The 24,785-nt window shown below is 42.7% G+C and overlaps 1 protein-coding gene, 2 long non-coding RNA genes and 1 pseudogene across 16 annotated transcripts; 1 reads left to right on the forward strand and 3 right to left on the reverse strand.

Moving 5' to 3' along the window:
- Positions 1-674: 674 nt before the first annotated feature.
- LOC149982543 (uncharacterized) lies at positions 675-5,837 on the reverse strand. The gene is made up of 2 exons (XR_016497258.1): positions 5,508-5,837; positions 675-1,305 (listed from the first exon to the last, which is right to left on the reverse strand). It is a non-coding gene; the product is annotated as an uncharacterized LOC149982543 (long non-coding RNA).
- A 1,064-nt stretch (positions 5,838-6,901) lies between these two features.
- LOC110527899 (host cell factor 1) lies at positions 6,902-20,798 on the forward strand. Of its 14 annotated transcripts, none has more exons than XM_036983381.2 (28): positions 6,902-7,429; positions 8,576-8,746; positions 9,473-9,621; positions 9,731-9,891; positions 10,033-10,241; positions 10,358-10,442; positions 10,589-10,695; positions 10,912-11,091; positions 11,229-11,465; positions 11,740-11,888; positions 11,993-12,163; positions 12,319-12,543; positions 12,959-13,066; positions 13,173-13,389; positions 13,477-13,607; positions 13,977-14,115; positions 14,246-14,457; positions 14,615-14,950; positions 15,098-15,530; positions 15,616-15,752; positions 15,983-16,232; positions 16,386-16,685; positions 16,787-16,875; positions 16,988-17,122; positions 17,205-17,390; positions 17,541-17,838; positions 17,962-18,025; positions 18,161-20,798. In XM_036983381.2, the coding sequence occupies exons 2-28, from the start codon at positions 8,581-8,583 to the stop codon at positions 18,198-18,200; spliced, it is 4,914 nt and encodes a 1,637-aa protein (XP_036839276.2). In that variant the 5' UTR covers positions 6,902-7,429; positions 8,576-8,580; the 3' UTR covers positions 18,201-20,798. The 14 variants fall into 14 exon arrangements, with proteins under 14 accessions (XP_036839276.2, XP_090097137.1, XP_090097135.1 ...); XM_090241011.1 differs by having other exon boundaries at positions 15,619-15,752; XM_090241009.1 differs by having other exon boundaries at positions 12,962-13,066.
- Positions 9,179-13,077, reverse strand: LOC118965292 (uncharacterized). Its single transcript, XR_005052591.2, has 2 exons — positions 12,852-13,077; positions 9,179-12,201 (listed from the first exon to the last, which is right to left on the reverse strand). It is a non-coding gene; the product is annotated as an uncharacterized LOC118965292 (long non-coding RNA).
- Positions 20,617-23,522, reverse strand: LOC149982544 (uncharacterized; annotated as a pseudogene).
- Positions 23,523-24,785: the final 1,263 nt, after the last annotated feature.

The following is a 24,785-nucleotide window of genomic DNA, read 5'->3' on the forward strand; positions in this document are numbered from 1 at the left end:
AAACAACTTACTCAACCTTTAATTTCTCCTTTTACTGAACGTGCTTCTGCAGGCACTTCCACAATCTCATTAGTAATTAACACATGAGCTAATTAACACAGGTGCGTCACCATAATTAAAGGTCTAATTCTGGACATAATCCTTGCAAATGACGTGGAAAGGCTTAATTTGTGCTAATTACATGATACATTGATTTGATTAAAGTTAGCAACACTTGGTTAAATGTCAAGGGCAAAAACAGAATAACATGATATAAAAATGCTTATTTTGATTTTTTTAAATGTACAGAATTAAGATGCAATGGCATCTCAGAAAAATATGTAGTGTATATGTAGTGAGCTCATGTCAAATTAAGAATGTATTGATTGTAGGCAACCAAAGCCTATCAAAGTTCGAATAAAAAAGATTCCAAAGCATCTGTGGAAAGAATTAACAATCATTTTTGGCAGAGAAACATAATGCGCATTTCACTTTTTAAATTATAATAACTAAAAGGCATGTCTGAAACTGAAGCCATGGGCAAGATGCTTAATCAAACTATGTCACGTTGACTTTTATTGGCGTACCATACTTTTAATTATGTTAATCTAATAATTTAATTAATTTATTACCCTCCTCCGCGCATCACACAGCTTTCTCTAACACAATGCTTACACATGTTCAAAGACACACACTTATTTACCTATGAAGTTCTTGAACCACCATGAGATCATAAATGTTTTAATAACTGTTAGTTGCATGTGTATATCAATCAATCACATTTATTTATAAAGCCCTTTTCACATCAGCAGATGTCACTAAGTGCTATACAGAAACCCAGACTAAAACCCCAAACAGCAAGCAATGCATATGTAGGAGCACGGTGGCTAGGAAAAACTCCATAGAAAGGCAGGAACCAAGGAAGAGAGGAACCAGGCTCTGATGGGTGGTCAGTCCTCTTCTGGCTGCGCAGAGTGGAGATAAGAGTACATGGCCATTTAAGGCCAGATTCTTCTTCAAGATGTTCATAGATGACCAGCAGGATCAAATAATAATCACAGTGGTTGTAGAGGGTGCAACAGGTACCTTAGGAGTAAATGTCAGTTGCCTTTTTGTAGCCGAGCATTGAGGTCCAGAAAGCAGGTGCGGTCTAGAGAGAGTCGAAAACAGCAGGTCCGAGACAAGGTTGCACACCCGGTGAACAGGTCAGGGTTCCCTAGCCCAGGCAGAACAGTTGAAACTGGAGCAGCAGCACGACCAGGTGGACTGGGGACAGCCAGGAGTCATCAGGCCAGGTAGTCCTGAAGCATGATTCTAGGGCTCAGGCTAAATAGTGAAGGAGAAATGTTGTTTAACACCTAACCTTTTTTTTGTGTGTCTACTTCACAGATAACATCATCTAATAGACCTACATAATAAAAGGTTTGCTGCATTATAAAGTCCAAATGGCATATTGTGATATTATGTGGGGAAGAAAATATGTAAGTAGACCTGTAAGTAGACCTGTAAGTAGACCTACAGTCGTGGCCAAAAGTTGAGAATGACACAAATATTAATTTTCACAAAGTCTGCTGCCTCAGTTTGTATGATGGCAATTTGCATATACTCCAGAATGTTATGAAGAGTGATCAGATGAATTGCAAAGTCCCTCTTTGCCATGCAAATTACTGAATCCCCAAAAAACATTTCCACTGCATTTCAGCCCTGCCACAAAAGGACCAGCTGACATTGTGTCAGTGATTCTCTCGCTAACACAGGTGTGAGTGTTGACGAGGATAAGGCTGGAGATCCCTCTGTCATGCTGATTGAGTTCGAATAACAGACTGGAAGCTTCAAAAGGAGGGTGGTGCTTAGAATCATTCCTCTGTCAATCATCTTCCTCTGTCAACCATGGTTACCTGCAAGGAAACACGTGCAGTCATCATTGCTTTGCACAAAAATAACTTCACAGGCAAGGATATTGCTGCCAGTACGATTGCACCTAAATCAACCATTTATCAGATCATCAAGAACTTCAAGGAGAGCGGTTCTATTGTTGTGAAGGCGGCTTCAGGGCGCCCAAGAAAGTCCAGCAAGTGCCAGGATCGTCTCCTAAAGTTGATTCAGCTGCAGGATCGTGGCACCACCAGTACAGAGCTTGCTCAGGAACGGCAGCAGGCAGGTGTGAGTGCATCTGCACGCACAGTGAGGCAAAGACTTTTGGAGGATGGCCTGGTGTCAAGAAGGGCAGCAAAGAAGCCACTTCTCTCCAGGAAAAACATCAGGGACAGACTGATATTCTGCAAAAGGTACAGGGATTGGACTGCTGAGGACTGTGGTAAAGTCATTTTCCTCTGATGAATCCCCTTTCCGATTGTTTGGGGCATCCGGAAAAAAGCTTGTCCGGGGAAGACAAGGTGAGCGCTACCATCAGTCCTGTGTCATGCCAACAGTAAGCATCCTGAGACAATTCATGCGTTGGGTTGCTTCTCAGCCAAGGGAGTGGGCTCACTCACACTTCTGCCTAAGAACACAGCCATGAATAAAGAATGGTACCAACATATCCTCTGAAAGAAACTTCTCCCAACCATCCAGGAACAGTTTGGTGATGAACAATGTTTTTTTCAGCGTGATGGAGCACCTAGCCATGAGGCTAAAGTGATAACTAAGTGGCTCGGGGAACAAAACATCAATATTTTGGGTCCATGGCCAGGAAACTCCCCAGATCTTAATCCCACTGAGAAATTGTTGTCAATCCTCAAGAGGCGGGTTGTCAATCAAAAACCCATAAATTCTGACACACTCCAAGCATTGACTATGCAAGAATGGGCTGCCATCAGTGGCCCAGAAGTTAATTGACAGCATGCCAGGGCGGATTGCAGAGGTCTTGAAAAAGAAGGGTCAACACTGCAAATATTGACTCTTTGCATGAACTTCATGTAATTGTAAAAAAAAAAAGCCTTTGACACCTATGAAATGCTTGTAATTATACTTCAGTATTCCATAGTAACATCTGACAAATATCTAAAAGACACTGAAGCAGCAGACTTTGAAAAGTAATATTGGTGTCATTCTCAAAACTTTTGGCCACGACTGTACAGTCTTTACCCGCTGTTCCTGACAAACTAGAGGCTATCAATGCTAAGCTTATCCAGTCGAACTGATCTTCAGTCACTAAATCCATTGCGATCCCAAACCTGTCAATGCATAACACAAGTCCTCCAATTTAAAACATCTATTCTAAAGCTAAGACTACCCTCCATTACTGAAAAACATGCTGACATGTTCCAAGTCAGAATTGTTTTTGTTCAGATGCCGGTCACAAAATGTTCTGTCATCATGACATGTTGGACATATTTAAAAAGCAACTGGTATCAGACAGGTTTACTTCTTTTTTTTCTTGAGATTAGAAGTCATGTTTTACAAGTCATTTTTTGATGCAAAGTAATTTGACCTTTTCCATTACTCTTGTGAAATGCATGCACTCTTTAAAAATACCATGCATATACTACAAGCAATATACAAAAATGCACATAAGTGCAAATATATATTGCAAATGCATGTTGTTTCACATCTTAGATTAAATGATAAAAGAAAGGACAAATTTAGGCTAATAGAAACACAATCAGATAAGTCAAATAAGAAAAGAGTGTAATGGGTATATCCATTTGAATTCAATCTCTTTTACATATTTGCCCAATGTAGGTGCTCTGAAAGGGAATTTTTGGACCAATTTTTTTATTTTTTTTTGTCTTCATATTCGCATATGTTGTATGTTATACCCTATTTTACATCATCTGAGGTTTTTGTGTTGTGCTGGCCATCAGTTGAGACACAACATGCTCTTGAATAGAGGGTGGGGTCAACTTTCAAATGGTAGCATAAATATGGTTGGAGGTCCACACGTCAGAGAATGGGACTGTTGTTTTAAATTATACTGTCAATCCTCCATAGAAACCTATTGAAATTGTAGAAATATCGATAATAGAATAGACACGCCCAATTAGGTTGACATCCGATGGTGGGTGGACCAGAGGCCATCTTTGTGGTAGTAATTAGAAGATAACATTGAAATTAAATGTACATTTCAATGGTGTACCAGCTAAATTGCAGTGGTCTGAAGGGATATGTCACTTCTAAGAATTCTATTTCTATGATTGAAATAACACTCACTGTATTCAAGAGCATGTTGTCTCAACTGATGGCAGGCACAACACAAAAACCTCAGATGTAAAGTAGGGTCTAAAATACAACATATGCAAATATTTAAAACATATGAGTTTACATGTATTTAGATAATTGATGTTGAAGGTTAAAAAAAAAAGTATTTATTTTTACTACATTGAACAAAAATTTAAACGCAGCATGTAATGTGTTAGTCCCATGTTTCATGAGCTGAAATAAGAAGCTGATTAAACAACATGATCCTTACATAGGTGCACCTTGTGCTGGGGACAATAGGCCACTTTAAAATGTGCAGTTTTGTCACAACACAATGCCACAGATGTCTCATGTTGAGGGAGCATACAATTGGCATGCTGACTGCAGGAATTTCCACCTAGCGCTATTGACAGATAATTTTATGTTAATTTCTCTACCATAAACTGAGGCATTTGATAGTGCATCCAACAGGCCTCACAACCGCAGACCACGAGGGGGGAGTGGCCTGCACCCCTGCCCAGTCATGTGAAATCCATACATTAGGGCCCAATTTATTAATTTAAATGGACTGGTTTCCTTATATGAACAGTAACTATAAAATCTTTGAAATTGTTGCATTTCATATTTTTGTTCAGTATATATTTATTTTTTTAAGAAATTATAAAATATGTTCCTCAGTGTTTTTGTTGGAATTATGTTTTACTGTAAGAAAATAAACATATCAAAAACAGATAAATGCTTATCTTTTGCAATAACCCATTAAAGGACATGAACAGTCAAAATCATGCTTTTCATTAAAATTTGATGATATTTGATGGAAACCAGATCAAAGAAATTCTTTGGAGATGATTTTACTGCAACACTGCATCCAAGTTGCTACATTTGCTGTCAGTCAAGGCGAGCTCATCAATTTAAGCTCCCTGCCCACTGTCTGTTTTCTGTTTAGTATTTTACCCCCTTTTCCTCCCCAATTTCATGATTATGATCTTGTCTCATTGCTGCAACTCCCCAACAGGCTTGGGAGAGGCGAAAGTTGAGTCATGTGTCCTCCGAAACATGACCCATCAAACCATGCTTCTTAAAACCTCTTAGAGCCAGGTGAGACGCTGGCCAACAGGAAATGGAAATGCGCAACGCCAAATGCTAATAGTACTCGATAAAACTCAAACTTTCATTAAAACACACATGCAGGGTACTGAATTAAAGCTACACTCGTTGTGAATCTAGCCAACATGTCAGGTTTTTAAAATGCTTTTTCGGCAAAAGCATGAGAAGCTATTATCTGATAGCATGCAACCCCCCGAAATACCTGAAGGGGACGTAAACAAAAGAATTAGCGTAGCCGGCGCTACACAAAACGCAGAAATAAAATATAAAACATTCATTACCTTTGACGAGCTTCTTTGTTGGCACTCCTATATGTCCCATAAACATCACAATTGGGTCTTTTTTTTCGATTAAATCCGTCCATGTATACCCAAAATGTCCATTTATATAGCCTGTCTGATCCAGGAAAAAACTGCTTTCCAAAACGAAACGTCATTTTTAAAAATGAAAAAAGTTGCCTATAAACTTTGACAAAACACTTCAAACTACTTTTGTAACCCAACTTTAGGTATTTGTGAACGTTAATAATCGATCAAATCGATCTGTATTCAATAGCAGCTACTCTTGAAATCATGGTCCATATTCTCTCTTCCATAAACTTCCTCCTGTGTACTGGATGACAGGAAGTGCCTATTTCTCATTTCACCAAGGATTAATTTCAACCCAATTGCCAGTACTGGCGACATCGTGTGGAAGCTGAAGGAACTGTAAACTGGCCGCTATCTATTTTCCCTTGCCATAGACAATTCAGAGACTGGCGGATGGATACTTTTTTTGTGTGTGTGACCAGGTTTTTCTTGGGATTTTGCCTGCTATTCACGTTCTGTTATAGTCACAGACATGTTTTAACCAGTTTTAGAAACTTCAGAGTGTTTTCTATCCACACATACTAATCATATGCATATACTATATTCCTGGCATGAGTAGCAGGACGTTGAAATGTTGCGCGATTTTTAACAAAATGTTGAAAAAAGTCACCCGATCTTTAACAGTTAACACCTGCTCGCTTAACCCGGGAAGCCAGCTGCACCAATGTGCTGGAGGAAACACCGTTCAACTGACAACCGAGGCAGCCTGCAGGCACCCAGCCCGCCATAAGGAGTTGCTAGAGCGCGATGAGCCAAGTAAATCCCCCGGCCAAACCCTCCCCTAACCCGGACGACACTGGACCAATTGTGCGCAGCCCTATGGAACTCCCGGTCGGTAATAACACAGCCTGGGATTGACGCCACAACACTGCGATGCAGTACCTTAAACCGCTGCGCCACTCGGGAGGCCTCAGCCTGTGTTTTCAAACGTCCTGGTAGTTAGCAATGAGAGAAAAAATACTTATCAAAATGAATTTTAAGCACCTTTAAGCTATTTAAGCTAAAGAGTCATGTCCATTGGCCAGTCTTGTGCTTTGGGTCTGGAATTTTCCCATGCAGGATATGCGTGCGTAGCCTATCCTGTATCCCCCTCATATCCCCCTCATATGTTACTTTGCATACAGACAAGAAGTGCGAATTGCCTTTTTGCAATATTAAAGTGACTGTCTTGATATGGCTTACTGCGTACCTGTAGGACAGGCTATTTACCTTGTTGATGCCTTCGTCCATACATTCAATGCGACATTCAGATACGCCAAAATTCGGTACCGCACTGTCGCTTTATTGAAAGTGGGGGCGTGGCAATTAGCAGTGGGTGTTGAATGGGACTGTAAAGTCCCCCAAAACAAAATGTTCATAATTCTAGTTTATTATGTGCTTTGTTATTTAAGTTATTTAGATAACATAAATAGCACAACTCTTATATATGCTTAATCGTGTACTAAACTGAAATATGTGTGCATCGCCATCTTTATTAAGGGACAATGTAGCCCGTGCAAGTAGGATAACTTCCAACGAACTAAATTAAATATTTGATGTCCAAATGTAAATGCCCATTTCAAAGATATTACACTGAATTGTGTAGGTTGTTTTGAAGTCAAAACGCACGTTTATCTAAGTCCAATGTGCATTAATTGATAGCGGTTCTATACCAGTCGCCATGTTTGTTTTGGGTGACGCCAAATGCTGTTTTCCTCCCCTTTTGGTTGTCAAGAAGATGGCAGCTTCCAGGCAGGCATGAGAGGGAATACTTCTTCGCAAATCGAATGAATTTGGGCTAGTGATTCATGAGTAGACACCCAAATCGTCTTATTGGAAATAGTACACCGAAAGAAGTAAGTAATATGTCTTATGGATGTCAGATTTTGTAAATATAGGTGTTTTGTTGTGGCGAACTGTACGGCCATTTTTCTTGAGGGAGCTTGAAAGTAGGCCGATTTTCGAAAAGATGGCTGATTCCAGAGACGGCATGATAAATAACAACACTTTATTTGAAATGTTACATATTGAATTACATTACACTGGCTATATAATGCATTTATATGTATCTAACTATTGTATGTAATTGGTAAAGGACGCTGTGCTAATAAGCCTGCCATGCTAACATTGTGAGTTTGCTGGCTACGATAGTCTATTAGCCATAACTGTAGTGCATGCGCGGGTTTCTAATTGATGTGTTGTGAAAGTTTCAGATTTCACGTGGTATTGTGCATCTGAGAAATTACATTCGATTCCACTTGAAAGATGTATACAATTGTAAGCAGAAGCGGCGATAGATTGAATGAATGTGACAAATATGGCGACTCCCAGAGAAGCGTGAAAATCGCAATCCACAAACGGGTCTAATTGCAAATGCTTTTCGTGTATTATTAGTGGTACACTTGATACACATATTTAGTAATATGACTGTAGTGGGATATGGCTAGTACACCTGCTTGTTGAAGCAGTAGGTTAAAGCTTAATTTAACACACGTATGTCTTTCATTTGTCTTCTCTTCCGCCATTTTTCAGACTGGCGGAGGTTTGTTTGGTTGTTAAACAAGATGGCGGCTCCCATAGTGGCACTTTAGGGTTGCTTCAAAGCTTTAACTGCAAGATGCAAACGTATAAAAAAAATCTAAGGACGCGCAATATAACTTCTATGCTTTGAGTTGTGATGTCGAATACATTTTTATCTTTAGAGTGAGTAGCTATTAGGTGTATCATAATTCATTATTATAATTGCCGGCTTTTTGCGAAACGTCAGGAAAATGGCGACTTCCCTGGAGTTTACAATTACAATATTATTTTTTTCAAATGCACGCTATCAATGCATCGGGTTTGGGCCCAACATTCGATTGCACCTGCAGTTTTCACTCTGCACAATTTGTCATAGTTTTATCCTCACTTCGCAAGTATCAATAGACTTGATCAGAACTTGTCATCAATCTTGCTTTGGAGTTCTCGTTTTTTTGTTTAAACAACCCTTTTTTCCCCTGAAGAGGACATGACTGGTTCAGCTCTACAGCCACGATGGAAGCGGGTACTGGGATGGTCTGGCCCTGTCCCTCGGCCCAGACATGGTCACAGAGCAGTTGCTATAAAGGAATTGATGGTTGTTTTTGGAGGAGGAAATGAAGGAATTGTGGATGAGTTGCATGTCTACAACACAGGTAAGATAACCTCACCATGCAGCCGAATCTGCATATTGTCAACTCTCCATACACTAATTTATTTGATATTAGCAATTACTGTAGGAGATGCGTCATTCTACTATACTTGTTTATTCTTCTAATCCGATGGCCCCTCTATATGTTGCATTCGCCCGCTGTTGTCAGCAGCCTGTTTTGTGTAGTGTGCTGGAGATCAGACTTAGAGAAATGTAGTCTGACATTACCTGACAAACTGTCGCCGCCTGGTGGCAAAGAACGGAAAGCGCACAAATGAAAATGGCGCGCTAAAATAAAATGGACGACACTGTTTTGAACACTCAATTATTGGATGCACTCAATTTCTGTTCACTTTATTGTACTGATATTGTCCCGAGTTACAAATGTAGTTATTTCAACATTTTGTTCCAAAGAAACACTTATGTAGTCAACATGCACAGTTATAAGTGTTTTATTATTATTATATGTTATGTTTTTGAGAGCGCAATGACGTTACAGTTGAAATTTGGGTTATGCAGATAAGAGTACAATGCATAGAACATACACTTCTCATGTGACACTTTCAAACAAGAAGATGCAGGCTACATTTGTCAGAGATGCTTGGAACATGCTCGAGTAAATATTTACTCAAAAGAGCATTTGCTTCACATCATAGGCCTACCCAGCACTTGACCACCCAACAATGTCTACCTGTCTATACACAGACTAACCTCTATCTATTTAATCTAGCAACAAACCAATGGTTTATCCCTGCGGTTCGTGGTGATATTCCCCCTGGATGTGCTGCATATGGTTTCGTTTGTGATGGCACCCGGCTTCTGGTGTTTGGTGGAATGGTGGAATATGGAAAATACAGCAATGATCTTTATGAGCTACAGGTAATGGGATGCTTACACCACATTCTTGCTATAACAGTGGTAGAGCTAAAGCCAGGGGTAAATGGATTACAGCATGCTATCATCTTTTGCATATGCTTTTTTTGTTCAGGCCAGCAGATGGGAATGGAAAAAGTTGAAAGCTAAGACTCCCAAAAATGGCCCGCCTCCCTGTCCTCGACTTGGCCACAGTTTCTCGCTGGTGGGTAACAAGTGCTACTTGTTTGGAGGACTGGCTAATGACAGCGAGGACCCCAAAAACAACATCCCCAGGTACAGATGCCTTAAGAAGGAGATGTGAAATGTGACCAGTGGGGTAATGGGATAAATTATGCTGTGGAATGGAAGCAAACAGAGATTTTGTAGTAAGCAATTCGAAATACTTTCTGACTGAAATCTCTATTTTGTAACTAGATACCTGAATGATCTGTACACCTTGGAGCTTCGTGCTGGCTCCAGTGTTGTGGGCTGGGATATACCAATTACTTATGGTGTTTTGCCACCTCCTCGCGAGAGCCACACTGCTGTAGTGTACACAGAAAAGGACAGCAAGAAATCTCGCCTGATCATCTATGGAGGGATGAGTGGCTGTCGTCTGGGAGATCTATGGACACTTGACATCGGTAGGCTCCTGAGTTAACAGTATTACCATATTATTGTATATAATCACTCTTTGTCTCTTATTCGCATAAATTAGTCTAGTCTGTGTATTATCTAAATTATCCTGCTCTGTCTGCAGACACCCTGACCTGGACTAAGCCATCAGTGAATGGCACAGCACCTCTGCCCAGGAGTCTTCACTCTGCCACCACCATCACAAACAAGTGAGATCTCCCTGAATACCTGTTGAAATTATAAAAATGATATTATGATCATTTAGATCTCTGGAATAACAATTGGTTAAATCTCTCTGCAGTAGCTTATTTTTGATGACTGCTTGATTCTCATCTCTTTGTCTACCTCATTGTAGGATGTTTGTGTTTGGGGGATGGGTTCCCCTGGTTATGGATGATGTGAAGGTGGCCACACATGAGAAGGAATGGAAGTGCACAAACACACTGGCCTGCCTAAATCTTGGTTCGTCTCTCCGTTTTCAGTTATTGGTGCTACTACTTGCATCAAACCGTACACACTGATTGTTTCTCTAGATTTGATTTGTGTATTATGAATTGATCGACTCCAACAAACTCAGTCTGAGTGAACATTCATTGGTAAATGGCAGTGTCACCTGGTGGTCAAGTTATATTACTGTCAAAAAATAAAATGTAAACCTCATGTTTCTTTTTACCCCAGACTCCATGGCCTGGGAATCAGTGGTGATGGATACTCTGGAGGACAATATCCCAAGGGCCCGGGCAGGACATTGCTCTGTGGCCATCAACTCTAGGTTGTATGTCTGGAGTGGCCGTGACGGTTACCGTAAAGCATGGAACAACCAAGTCTGCTGTAAAGACCTCTGGTACCTTGAAACAGGTGAGTCAACTCCTATTTGCTCATTTACTCTGGTAAAGCAAGCCCACAGTATTTGCTCAACTGTGCTCTTTGTGAGGCTTTCTCTGCTTCTGTTGATTGCTTATAAGATATGTGACCATTTTATGTTTTGGTTACAGAGAGGCCACATGCTCCCTCGAGAGTGCAGCTAGTCCGTGCCAACACCAACTCCCTGGAGGTAAGCTGGGGCGCTGTGTCCACTGCAGACACCTATCTGCTGCAGCTACAAAAGTACGACATTCCTGCTGCCACTGCTGTGACCTCGCCGGCCCTCAATGCCGCCACCTCTCTGCAAGGGAACTTGCCTAAGGGCCCAGCCACAGCTGCTCCCTCTGCTCAGAACCTACCACACACAGGTATCACTATTGTGCCCCAGGCTTCTTCCCCTACAATCCTTCCCAACATTCCCAGAAGCCCGCTGGCTGCCTCCACAGCTCATGGGCCAGGTAAAACCATGGATGTCCTACTTGTTAAGTGGAGGTTGTTTGTACCATTTTATGGACAATTGTCACAGTTTTCATTGTTCATCTTTACAGCCCATTGTATTTTGATAACCGTATACCAAGTGGTATGTAAAAAGCAGACCTCAAAGGCTCTATATACTGAGCAGGTTTTCTGTTGTTTTGACAGCTATCTTGAAGGTTGCAGCGCCTCCATCTGGCACGGGTACCTCCCTTGTCACTGTGCGACCCAACCAGGCTGGGAAATCCCCTGTCACTGTGACATCACTTCTTCCAGGAGTTCGCATGGTTGTTCCTGCCCAGACTGCCCAAGGAACAGTATGGACAATTGTGAAATGGTTTTGTTATTCAAGGATAAAAAGTTGTCTCGAGAGTAATGCCAAGAGTATTGTCTCACTCAGGACTGTTTGTTTTTCTTTTAGCCAGTCGGCAGCAGCCCTCAGATGAGTGGCATGGCAGCTTTGGCTGCAGCTGCAGCAGCCACACAGAAGATCCCACCCTCTTCAAGCACTGTACTCAACATTCCAGCAGGTGCCACCCTTGTCAAAACCATGGCTGGCTCCACCACAGTCAAAATGGCATCTCCTCTCATGGTAAGACCCTCTCATGGTAAGACTCATCAAATATCAGTCTGTAAAAAAAATAATATTAAACTCAATGGCAGAATGTATGGGTTTGTCAGGTAGTCTCTGTCATGGCCCAGTTTAGAATTTACACCCGTAACACAGTTTGTATTTTCTACTTCCAGGTTAGTAACCCAGCCACTCGCATGCTGAAGACAGCTGCAGCTCAGGTGGGCACAGCGACCGTATCGTCACCCAACTCGCCCAACAGACCTATCATCACTGTGCACAAGTCGGGCACGGTTACCGTAGCCCAGCAACACCAGGTGGTTACCACCATGGTGGGAGGAGTCACCAAGACCATCACCCTGGTCAAGAGCCCCCTCACAATGGGAGGCAGCGGCACTTTGGTGAGAGAACTAGGCAGTCTTACAGGACACGGAGGGGAGGGAATACAGGCAGAAGGTTGTGAGAAATGTCTCTCCTTATACAAGATCTCGCTCCTTAAGAATTTGATATGCATGCTGTGAACTGAGAAATAGTTTCACACTTTGGCTAGTTTTTTGTTGTTGTCCCCCACACGTATCAGATGAATCTTATATGGCCTAGACATGAACCCGTGATAGAAGATGTGGCTGTGGAAACCTCCAAGATAAGGAACAGCTTGAGTTCATAGATCTGCACGACTGTCAGGGTCAGTTAGATTGGCTGTACTCACAGTTCAGCCGTACTCCGTTCAGTTGTCCACATGACACTGATCTCCTGGCGCCAAATACTGTGATGTTTTCTGGTGACTCATAAACTTTAGTCTCTCTCCTATGTCAGCAGATCTCCAACCTTGGAAAGATGATGTCTGTGGTACAAACCAAGCCAGTGCAGACATCGGCTGTTACAGGCCAGGCTTCCACTAACCCTCTCACACAGCTCATACAGGTCAGCTATCTGCATGAGAGCAGGAGGAGGAGGTAGCTAAAACTCCAGGGGCAGGCTCAGCCTGCTTTCAGTTGATCATGTTCATAATCCACTTTGTCTCCTGTAGACCAAGGGTTCTCTCCCTGCCGGCACCATACTGAAGCTGGTGACCTCAGCGGACGGCAAGCCCACCACCATCATCACCACATCCCAGGCGGGAGGAACCGGGAACAAACCCACCATCCTGAACATCAGCGGCATGTCGCCCACCACAACCAAACAGGGCACCACCATCATCAAGACCATCCCTATGTCTGCTATTATGACCCAGCCTGGAGCCACAGGTCAGAACCCACTGGCTTCATGTTTCAGAGACAATTCAGCACGATACAAGAGGACCATATGCTGACAGTTTGTTTTGTTGCTAACAGTGACCAGCAGCACAGGGAAGACGCCCTATACCATCATCAGCACCAAGATGATGACCACTGGCACTCCAGGCAAAATCATCACTACCGTGCCCAAGCTTGGTACTGCAACTGGCCAGCAAGGGCTGACACAGGTACCTCACAGAAATGATGACCCTTACAACCTCTTGTAGAATATGCATATATGATATGTTTATGCATAATATTTATAGGCTATGTAAAACAATTTGAGATGTTTCAGTTTTGACATTGGTGCCTTTTTTAACTTTTAAATGTCACATGGCATTTTATATTTAGTTACAATTGATAAATATCATACGACTAAGTACAGCAGTGTTTGGAGCAGTTGAAATGCATGCATACCTCTGGGGACTATATTTTAATCTTCTCTGATGATTAGTGCTACCAATAGCTGTATCAAATGTCTTGCCCCAGTGGAAGAGTGTAATAGTGCCCCCTAGCTTCTCAATTATATTATTTTACCTCCCCCTTGGTTTTTATAGGTGGTTTTGAAGGGAGCCCCGGGCCAACCTGGCACCATTCTGCGCACTGTACCCATGGGTGGAGTCAGACTCGTCACCCCGGTCACGATGTCTTCTGTCAAGCCCAATATAACTACACTGGTCGTCAAGGGAACAACTGGTATGGATAACATTTTCATAATTAAACAGGTGCTGTCTGTTCAATTCATAAGTATGCGGCTAAAAACAAAATCACGCATAGTTCCAGCTGTCTGCCCCTTGTTGAGTTAGTACTTTGTTCGTTCCCCTAGGTGTCACCACCCTGGGGACTGTCACAGGGACAGTCTCCTCCAGTCTGGCAGGGAGCATTGTAGCCAGTGCCAATGCCTCTCTGGCAACTCCAATCACCACCCTTGGCACCATCGCCACCCTGTCCAGCCAAGTTATCAACCCCACTGCCATCACTGTGTCAGCAGCCCAGACCAGTCTGACCACAGCTACTACCCTTTCCGCTTCCACCATGGTAAGCCGACTGTGCTATTCTTTAATACAGATATGTAGCTATAGCTCGAATTATGTTCTTGAGAATTGGGACATGAAATGTCATGCTGTACAATGTGGAGAACTTTTTGATTGGGTTTTCTCCATCATAATCAATACCTGATGTGCTCTCATTGCAGTCAGCAAACCAGCCTACCCAGGTGACTCTCATCACCACCCCCAGCGGGGTTGAGGCCCAGCCAGTGCAGGACCTGCCTGTGTCCTTCCTGGCCTCCCCCACCTCTGAGCAGCCCTCTTCCACTGAGGTCGGGGATGTCCCTGGCACTGTCACCATGGTCTGCTCCAACCCCCCCTGTGAGACCCACGAAACAGGAACCACCAACACCGCAACCACAGCCTCCTCCGATATAGGTGGGGTGCAGAGGGTCTGCTCCAACCCCCCCTGTGAGACCCACGAGACGGGCACCACCAACACCACAACGACCGCCTCCACCAACATGGGCGGGGCAATGAGGGTGTGTAGAAGCCCTCCATCAGAGACCCACGAGATGGGCACCACTAACACCTCAACCATCACCCACTCCATCATGGGGTCTAAACAAATGGGCACTGTCCAGAGTAGCTCATCTTCTCACCCCCTATCTCTGTCCTCTCCCCCTCAGACGACCACCTCTTCTTCCCCCGGAACCGCCACAGGCAACCAGGGACCAGAGAACCTGAGCACCGGCACCACATTCACCCCCACCACGGCATGCTCCAACATGGGCTCAGCCCAGACCGGAACTGTGCAGAGTCCCAAGCCAGCCGTGGGCTCTACGATGTGCTTAAACCCACCCTGCGAGACACATGAAACAGGCACAACCAACACTGCCACTCAGTCCTTGTCCAGCATGGGTAATGGGCAGACTGGCACTGTGCAGAGAGTGTGCTCAAACCCACCCTGCGAGACTCACGAAACTGGGACCACCAGCACCCCGTCCCAGGCCAGCTCAAACATGGCCGGGAACCAGACAGGGACGGCGCAGAGGGTGTGTTCCAACCCCCCCTGTGAAACCCACGAGACTGGCACCACCAACACGGCAACTACTGCCACAGGTATACTGTTAGAATAGATACTGTTTTTTTTTATGGTTTTATTTTCATGTTTAGGGCTATATTTAATGCCATGTGTTTCCTACAGCAGATGGAGCAGACAGTGCCACCAGCAGTACAGAGACTCCTTCCACCACTGCATCAGAAACAACCCCAGCCACCATCCAGAGCAGAGCCATCACTACTGTGACTCAGTCCACACCAGCCCCGGGGCCCTCAGTGCCTGTAAAGAAACCCCTAACTGAACTAACAATGCTTTGACAGTCTATACTCTACTGATAGCATAACAATTGTGGAATTGCTAGTGTAAGAGTTTAGTTCAGAATTACTCACTGGCATGGTTAGGCAAATTATCAGCAACTAATGCCCAAAATCAATAATGTATGGAAATAATTGATTCATCTTGTCCATTTTGAGAATTTGCACTCATTAATTTCTACCCTTTTTATCTCCAGTCCATTTTGTCGATCACTGAGGGTGCTGCGGGTTCCACAGAAGAGCCCATGCAGACAGACGCGGCCACGGAGGGGGGAGAGACAGCTATGGAGACTGGGCTGTCCCCAGAGCTGTCAGAGGGACAGATGGGGACAGGTCTGTCTGCAGAGGAGCTGGCTGTGACCGCAGCGGCGCAGGCTGCAGCCACAGAGGAGGCCCAGGCCCTGGCCATTCAGGCAGTCCTCCAGGCAGCACAGCAGGCAGTCATGAGTAAGTATGGCCCACAGATTGGCAGTGTATTACCAGGCAATTGTTGGTAGATGATAAATGGATTCATCTTAAAAGACTTTAAATGTGTGTGAAGACAACCGCTCCCCAACTGTAACAATCTCACAATCAAACTGCGTTCCTCTGCATGTATAGACGAGGGTGATTCTGGCTCGACCGGACAGCAGGCCATCACAATCCCCATCGTCCTGACCCAGCAGGAGTTGGCAGCCTTGGTCCAGCAGCAGCACCAGCTCCAGGAGGCTCAGGCCCAGGCCCAGGCTCAGGCCCAGGCCCAGGCCCAGCAGCAAGGAAATGCCCAGGCCCTACCCACTGAGGGCCTTGCCCCCGCAGACAGCCTCAACGACCCTGCGTCTGAGAGCAACGGACACCCCGAGATGGCTGCAGCTGTCTCCAGCGCTGTGGCATCACTGCTCCCGCGCACATCCACTGAGAGTAAGTATTTCTTTAAATTCTCTTTTAGGAGTGTAATTCTTTGTTCTTACTAATAGTTTTTCTAGGTCTTAAATCGACTTCTCCATCTTGTCCCCTTGCAGCCCTGGCCCCCTCAAGCACATTTTCTGTTGCCAGTCCAGCCAAGCTGCAAGCTGCTGTAGCAGAGGTGGCCAATGGCAATGAGGGTGGGGTGAGTACCCATAATGTCCTGCTTATATCCTGCCTGTTTGATCAGAATTTGAGAGGAATGTTGAATGGCACAACATGCTTTAACTCCCTTTTTATGTTGCGGACATATACAGAAGCTAAACCCTCAACCAGCCCCTATCAAGACTCTTGTAAAAAAAGAGAACCAGTGGTTTGACGTTGGCATCGTCAAGGTGACAAACATGGTGGTTACGCACTTCTTCATCCCAGAGGAAGATTCTCAAGTGGAGGTAAGACTCAAAGCTGGATTCATGCCTTTTTATGGCTTTGAGATCAGAGTTCAGTGCAGCACTAACGATGTGTGTGTTGTAGGATGACTCGGGTGCCATCCCAGACTATAACCAGATGAAGAAAATGGAGCTGCAGCCTGGCACAGCCTACAAGTTCCGTGTCGCTGGTATCAACGCTTGTGGTCGTGGTTTCTTCTCAGAGATATCTGCTTTTAAGACCTGTTTACCAGGCTTCCCTGGAGCACCTTGTGCCATCAAAATTAGCAAGGTAAAACTGCAAACTAGTCACGGAACAATTACTGTTTTAGGTTACCCTTGACAAATAATCAGAGGTTGTAGTTTTTCTAGTCTTGATGGAATATGGATTGTTTTTCTGCTGGTTTTGCGTTAAAACAACGGTTCCATCTTTCCCTCTCAGAGCCCAGATGGTGCCCACCTCACCTGGGAGCCTCCCTCTGTGACATCAGGGAAGATCATTGAGTACTCTGTGTACCTGGCCATCCAGAGCACCCAGACAGCTGAGCCCAAAGCCTCCACCCCAGCCCAGCTGGCCTTCATGCGGGTGTACTGTGGGCCCAACCCCTCCTGCTTGGTGCAGTCCTCCAGCCTCTCCAATGCCCACATAGACTACACCACCAAGCCCGCCATCATCTTCCGCATAGCTGCGCGCAACGAGAAGGGCTACGGCCCTGCCACACAAGTCCGATGGCTGCAAGGTGGGTAAACGTTCATTTAAATTCTGCTGTTCAGCCAAAGGGAGCAGCGTCTCTAATTATGGTTGTACTTGTTTTTAAGTGTGTAAGTACGGTTTCTCTTTAATGGATTTTCCCTTTTTTTAGAGTCCAGCAAAGATGGAGCCTCGGCAAAACTTGCCCCAAAAAGACCCGTTTCCTCTCCTGATGCGTGAGTACCTGGTTCCATCTAATCTAGCCTACATTCCACAGACATTATCATCACTAACTGGTTGTGGATGAATATTTTCCTCAACAATGGCAAATTATTTTAAATAAATGTTTTGCTTTCTGTCTGCCCCTGCAGTAAGGCTGCTGGTCAAAAGAAAGCAAGAACGGACCCGTGAGATTACACAGATGACACCCCCCGCTGTCCTTTTTGACCAGGAAGACTGATCCCTCCATCCTCATCCTGACTTCACCCCATTCTCAAGTTAACCTACATCTAGCCAGCAACATAAACAAAATGGCAGCAGAAACCCTAGATGGAAGTCAATAAGAGATATGGTTCTGTAGGCAAGACCCTTTTTCTATTTGTCCCACTATTTCTAGAGCAACACACATTTTAAAAAGCACATTATAGCTTTTACTTCATCACTTTTTTGTTTTTTTTCTCTCTAGCTACTTTTATTATACATCTTTTTGGCTACTTTCAGTAGTTCAGCAATTGTAGAGAAACATTTACAGCTTCACAAGCTGTGAGCCGGCCTGAGCTTAATGTTATTTTTTTGGGGGGGGGGGGGGGTGTGTAGTGAGAGACTACACGAGCTGATGTACAGTTTGAGGATGTGCTGAACAAGAGGCAGTGGTGGTGTTCGTTTAGATGGGAGGAACAATCAAAATGGGGAAAACAAACAAAAGGGGTTATTTTTCCCTCAAGGAGAAATGTGCTTAATTTAAGAAACCAATCGATTCAGATATCATACCGGATTCCAGTCTCCTAGTAATCTCATCAGTGTGCTTTTCCCCTGAGATGAGAACTGAGGTCTGGTGCTATGAAGAGGACAACGAATCGAATGACGAAGGAAAACATATGTAGTGAGACCGACTTTTCTAGGACTGAAACTTGCAGCATACACACACACACACACATCTTGCAAAAATCTTCCCCAGAAATTAGCAAGCACTGATGCAGAAGATATTTGTGTAGTTTATTTTTGTATTTTTTTAAGCTTTTCCTTGTCACTGCATTTTTAAAACGTCAACTATTTTTTTTTTGTTTTGTTTACTATTGTTCGTCTCCATTGTTTTCAAGTGTTGGTGGGAAGACGGATGGCAGTGCTGAAGTAGCCACTATATTTTTAAATCCTGGTTCGATCAGTTGTATGTTGTATCAGAGGGTATGAAAAATAAAGACTTTTTTTGTATTTGTTCTGACTAGGTCCCCAGATGTAATAGGACTGAAGGGAATTTGAAACAGACCCAGGGAGAGGAGTGCATTTACTTTGTTAACCACATCTTTCAATGCTTGTATCACTGTGTGTATGCCAAACATGGAAAATGAATGAAGGAAAAACCTGATCAGTTCTCATACTCCTTCCCTCTTTCCCCGCACATTTATTTTAGAACGGGTATCCTTAACTGGCGGCCCACGTTTAGCCCCCCCTCCCTCCCCAAAGAGTATATTTTTGTTGTTGGACATAACACTGTAAAAACATCAGGAAATCAGCTCCAAGTAATTTTTAATTTAGGAATTCTGTTCCGAAGTATTTCCATGCATAATAGAGATGTGATTGTATACACATGTAGCAATGTTTTAGTCATATCTGGTTGGGCTTCTTTCGGTCAATTTGCAGTCTACACATTTTTTTGTAATTATATTCCGGCCTCGCGACCAACCTCTCAAGAAAAAAAATCAGCCTGCGGCTTAATCGAGTTGGTGATCCTTGTGTTAGACAGAAAAATTATAGTGGTAGATTTTCTTTCCTTAAACTGTTAGGAACCACCAAATCCAATTTACATTTCTTTTTTTTAGGTTCTTATTTGAACAACTATAGAGGTGAGGTGTGCAAGTTAATTGTGAAAAGTATACCTTTTAAATTGGGATGTTTTGGTGGGAAGGAAGAAGCATAGGCAGAGTTTGGACTCGCTTGTAAATTAGTTGTTCCAGAGCAAGAATAAAGTAACATCTTGGCATTTTTATATAATTACCTGTACCAAAATGTTTTTACATGTTGGTCATCTCTCACTTGCCTTTTGTGTCTAGACTTGCAAAAGAAACTGTCCCTGATTCAATTGCTATGACTTGCATTTATTTAACAGATTTGCAAGTCTGAAACACAGCAAGGTTCATTACCGAAACATTTGTCTTCAGGATAAATCACACAGAGTTTTATAAAGAGGGAAATCTTGGAGTGGACATGACTATTCAGTAGTTAGTGAAAAGAGTTTTTTCAGAATGGAAATGACCAGAGACCAAGTGAAGTCAAGGGAGAACGTGTTACCTCTTGAGATTGTAGTACTTGCATCTTGGTTTAATTTCTTCTCTGGGCATCACCTTAGTCTCCAGATTATCCTGATTTATTTCTATAGTGAAACCACTGTTTCATATACATCCATGATTTTGTCAGTGTCTGTTGAGCAAAGCTAGACATGCATGCAACCAGTGTATTTTAGTAGTAAAAGCCTTAAGTTTGACCATAAGCTGAAGGATCTAAAAAGAAAACGTTTTTACATTTAATGAGTTTGTTCCCTTCATGTGGTATACAAATGTGTCCTTTTCTTCCACAGTACCTTTACCGGGTCACTATTTTTGCACAGTGCCGAGGTCTTTCAGAACTTTACCTCCCACAGTGGGGCAGGTGCTGGTCTTAGCACTGACACTTGTGAGTTTCTTCCAGCTGTTTGCAGGTTATCTGGAATTGTCCTGTATTTTCCGATGTGTGTTTTTTGTACTGTAGGGAGTAATGTATCTTTTAACATCAAAATAAACATGTTAAACATCACATTATTTCCAGTCATTGTGGGATAGTTTGATACACTAGCACTATAATGCACAGTGATTCAAAGTTGGATACATTTTTTTTATGCCATAGTTTGGATAATAAACTACTGAATAAACACCCGTCTTAGTGGTTGCAGTCATCATCACTTTCACAACTGCAAGCCCCAAAGAGACCTAACGCTGACTCGCTCACCTGTTGTAAAGCTGTCCTGGCTGCATTTGAAAAGGGCTTTGCCACATCAATGTCCCCCTTGGCTCTTCCCTCACAGTACTGTGCACCTACAGTTGAAGTCGGAAGTTTACATACACCTTAGCCAAATACATTTAAACTCTTTTTTTTTTTTTTTTTTTTTTTTTACAATTCCTGACATTTAATCCAAGTAAAAATTCATTGTCCATTTGCGACCAAGCTTTAACTTCCTGACCGATGTCTTCAGATGGTGCTTCAATATATCCACATAATTTTCCTCCTCATGATGCCATCTATTTTGTGAAGTGCACCAGTCCCTCCTGCAGCAAAGCACTCCCACAACATGATGCTGCCATCCCCGTGCTTCACCGTTGGGATGGTATTCTTCGGCTTGTAAGCCTTCCCCTTTTTACTCCAAACATAACGATGGTCTTTATGGCTATTATGGCCATTTTTGTTTCATCAGACCAGAGGACATTTCTCCAAAAAGTACGATCTTATTCTCCATGTGCAGTTGCAAACTGTAGTCTGGCTTTTATATGGCGGTTTTGGAGCAGTGGCTTCTTCCTTGCTGAGCGGCCTTTCAGGTTATCTCGATATAGGACTTGTTTTACTGTGGATATAGATAGCTTTGTACCTGCTTCCTCCAGCATCTTTCCAAGGTAATTTGCTGTTGTTTTGGGATTGATTTGCACTTTTCGCACCAAAAACGGTCAACTCTAGGAGAGAGAACGAGTCTCCTTCCTGAGTGATATGACGGCTGTGTGGTCCCATGGTGTTTATACTTGCGTACTATTTTTTGTACAGTTGGAACATGGTATCTTCAGGCGTTTGGAAATTGCTCCCAAGAATGAACCAGACTTGTGGAGGTCTGCAATTTTTTTTTCTGAGGTCTTGACTGATTTCTTTTGATTTTCCCATGATGTCAAGCAAAGAGGCACTGAGGTTGAAGGTAGGCCTTGAAATACATCCACAGGTCCACCTCCAATTGACTCAAATGATGTCAATTAGCCTATCAGAAGCTTCTAAAGCCATTACATAATTTTCTGGAATTTTCCAGTTGTTTAAAGGCACAGTCAACTTAGTGTATGTAAACATCTGACCCACTGCAATTGTGATACAGTGAATTGAAATAATAAAGTGAAATAATCTGCCTGTAAACAATTGTTGGAAACATTTCTTGTGTCATGCACAAAGTAGATGTCCTAACAGACTTGCAAAAACTATTGTTTGTCTACAAGAAATTTGTGGAGTGGTTGAAAAACGAGTTTTAATGACTCCAACATAAGTGTATGTAAACTTCAGACTTCAACTGTATCTCTTCACAGCACAGCTTGCTTCCGGCACATCTACAAGAAAGGAAAAGCCAATTGGCTAGCTTGTTCTGGACAGATAGCTCTTTTTAATGGTTACAGAGATCAGGCTGAGGACATTTCCACTAACAATGCAGTAGCTTCCTCTCATCTTCCTCCACCTCCACTATTGTGAAATAACTCAAGTAATATCTAGTGAAGTCAGACACGTTTCAGTGTCAACCTTCTTCAGTGTGTGTGTGTATAGTGAAGGCAAATATCTGGTAGGTTAGCCTTGGGTCAGGGCCTCCGCTACTATGTTTCACCTATCTTGTGTTATCAGATCAGTGTCGACACAGGAGTGGAGAAAATGAGGAAAAAACACAGAAAATCATTAAGATGTACCCTACTGTTTAGTGACTAACATCACATTTGTTGCTCAGCTCAGTCTTGTTACGTATCACAATGAATGGAAAGTCAGTCAGGTCACTCTTTTCTCCAAACCTCCAGAGCAGAGAAAGAGGTCTCTGACGTGATGTTAAACATAGTTAGGCAACAGTGAAAGCCCCTATACAGGGGCTTACCCAGAGACTGTAAACTCTCTACCGCAGCAGTGTCCCAGATCTGAATGAAGACTAATATGAGTCTTGTTATGAGCTGAGAAAAGACACTAGCAGCCAATGTCAACAGCTGTTCAATTATTGAATGTGTTGGGACAGATTGGACATAATTAAGATAGTAAGTACCACAAACAAGTACTCACCTGCAGAATGACTGCACTTCCCTCTAGGCTCACTTCTTTGGTGAGAAAGTCAGTCCCAGTGGTTGCTAGGTACATGTTAGTGAAGCAATAATTTACATACTGTATCTGTTCATGAAGAAGGATTTCCCCACCCTGAGTTCCCCTTTCATCTCATTTTGGGACTGTCACACACACAATTATATGACAGTTCACTTTACAGAACAGTGATATGGATGCAATTATCATTGATGAATTACATTTGTGATATGAATGTTATTTGATACTGTGCTATCACAAACAATACCTTGTAGAATAACTATGAACTTTATAGTAATTTGACACCGTTTTTTTTTACAGTAGCATTATTTGACCCTCAGAAAAAAGGAGGGGATTCACAAAGAGAAAGTGATCTACCCTTTCCAAGCTCCTTTCCAGAGAAAAGTCGCATTAAGGGGAACATATGGCAACTATAAATAATGACTAACCTACATTGGCCAGCATTGTCTAATATTATTTTTCGGACTTATGCAGAATTGCCGAGGTTTAGGTTTGCCCAATTCCGTAATGAGTTCAGACGTGTGGTAGCCGATCTTATCTGAAAACAGACTTGTCTGCGTGCACATTTTCCATGTCTTAATTTACCAGCTATGTTATGTCCCATCACTTTCTGTAAACACATTCAACAATGGCAACAACTTTGGTTAAAGGACTTAAGAAATCGAATATCTGAGGTAATTATAGATATATGTTATAGATTTTATCTCACGTTTGTCTTTGTTTCTTATCAGAGGGCAACACGAAGTAAAACCTATTCCTGGCAGTGCGCACAACCCCAAATCGAAACACAATTTTCCTCCTTTTTTGCCCACATTTATTCAGCTGGTTATTGAGTTGAACAATTTGTACTGAAGTTTATTTCAATGGACGTTACATTTTTGGAGATTTAAATATTGCATTTAAATCCCATCCCAGTGCAGAAAGCTGCTAGAAAGAAGCCTGGCGCCTTGGCAAGTGCTTCAACGACGGCGCCAATTACATGAAAGTGAATGAAGCCAATTAACCATCGAGTGAAGACGACTTGAAATAAAAGACCCTCAGCCAATGAAACAGTTCCTTCACCAGGGGGTGGTCCGTCATATGATGTTATATATGAGCCGACACAAAGATTTCTGGAAGGAGTTCTATCAGCTCTCACTGTTCCAAGGTGTGGTGATTGTTACCATCGAAATCGTCACCAATGCCAGGATTAATCAAGACGGTATATCATATCATACACTCAAGATTTGATCTTACTTTGATAAATACATTCATCATGTGATATCATTATCACAATATCTGTAAAAAAAAAAAAAAAAAAAGGGGGCTATCAGAGTATCAAATAGGAAAGATCTTATCTTTTCCAATAGGAAAGATCAAATTAGACAGTAAATGTATGTTATGGTGTTTCAAGCACTTGCAACAGTATAACAAATATTTGTTGTTCTGATTTTTATATTTAGAATAATAATGACAACTTGGAGAACTACAACAACAAAATGGCAGTGAAACATTTTAATTACATATTTATGTAATTTTTTGTATTGCAATAAAATATCTTAAAAACAAAGCTCTGTGAATATGGCTGTTGCTAAGATGTGCCCTTCTCTTCCAGGGCCTGTGTAAGACGCATATCTTGTATTTATCAGATGAAGCGCTGACAATAGCCTTGCTTAGAGTTTTATACACACAAATATGTTGGGGTGTGTCAGGGTTTTCTGGCAGTTG

Source organism: Oncorhynchus mykiss, chromosome 7 (genome assembly GCF_057628025.1).
Source record: "Oncorhynchus mykiss isolate SJ-2025 chromosome 7, ASM5762802v1, whole genome shotgun sequence".
Classification (NCBI taxonomy): Eukaryota; Metazoa; Chordata; class Actinopteri; order Salmoniformes; family Salmonidae; genus Oncorhynchus; species Oncorhynchus mykiss.

Coding starts and splice junctions, on each gene's coding strand:
- LOC110527899 (XM_090241006.1), top strand. CDS start 8,581: ATGACTGGTTCAGCTCTACAGCCACGATGGAAGCGGGTACTGGGATGG. Junction 11,092..11,228: donor CCTCTGGTACCTTGAAACAG/GTGAGTCAACTC, acceptor TTTTGGTTACAG/AGAGGCCACATGCTCCCTCG. Junction 13,390..13,476: donor GACCCAGCCTGGAGCCACAG/GTCAGAACCCAC, acceptor TGTTGCTAACAG/TGACCAGCAGCACAGGGAAG.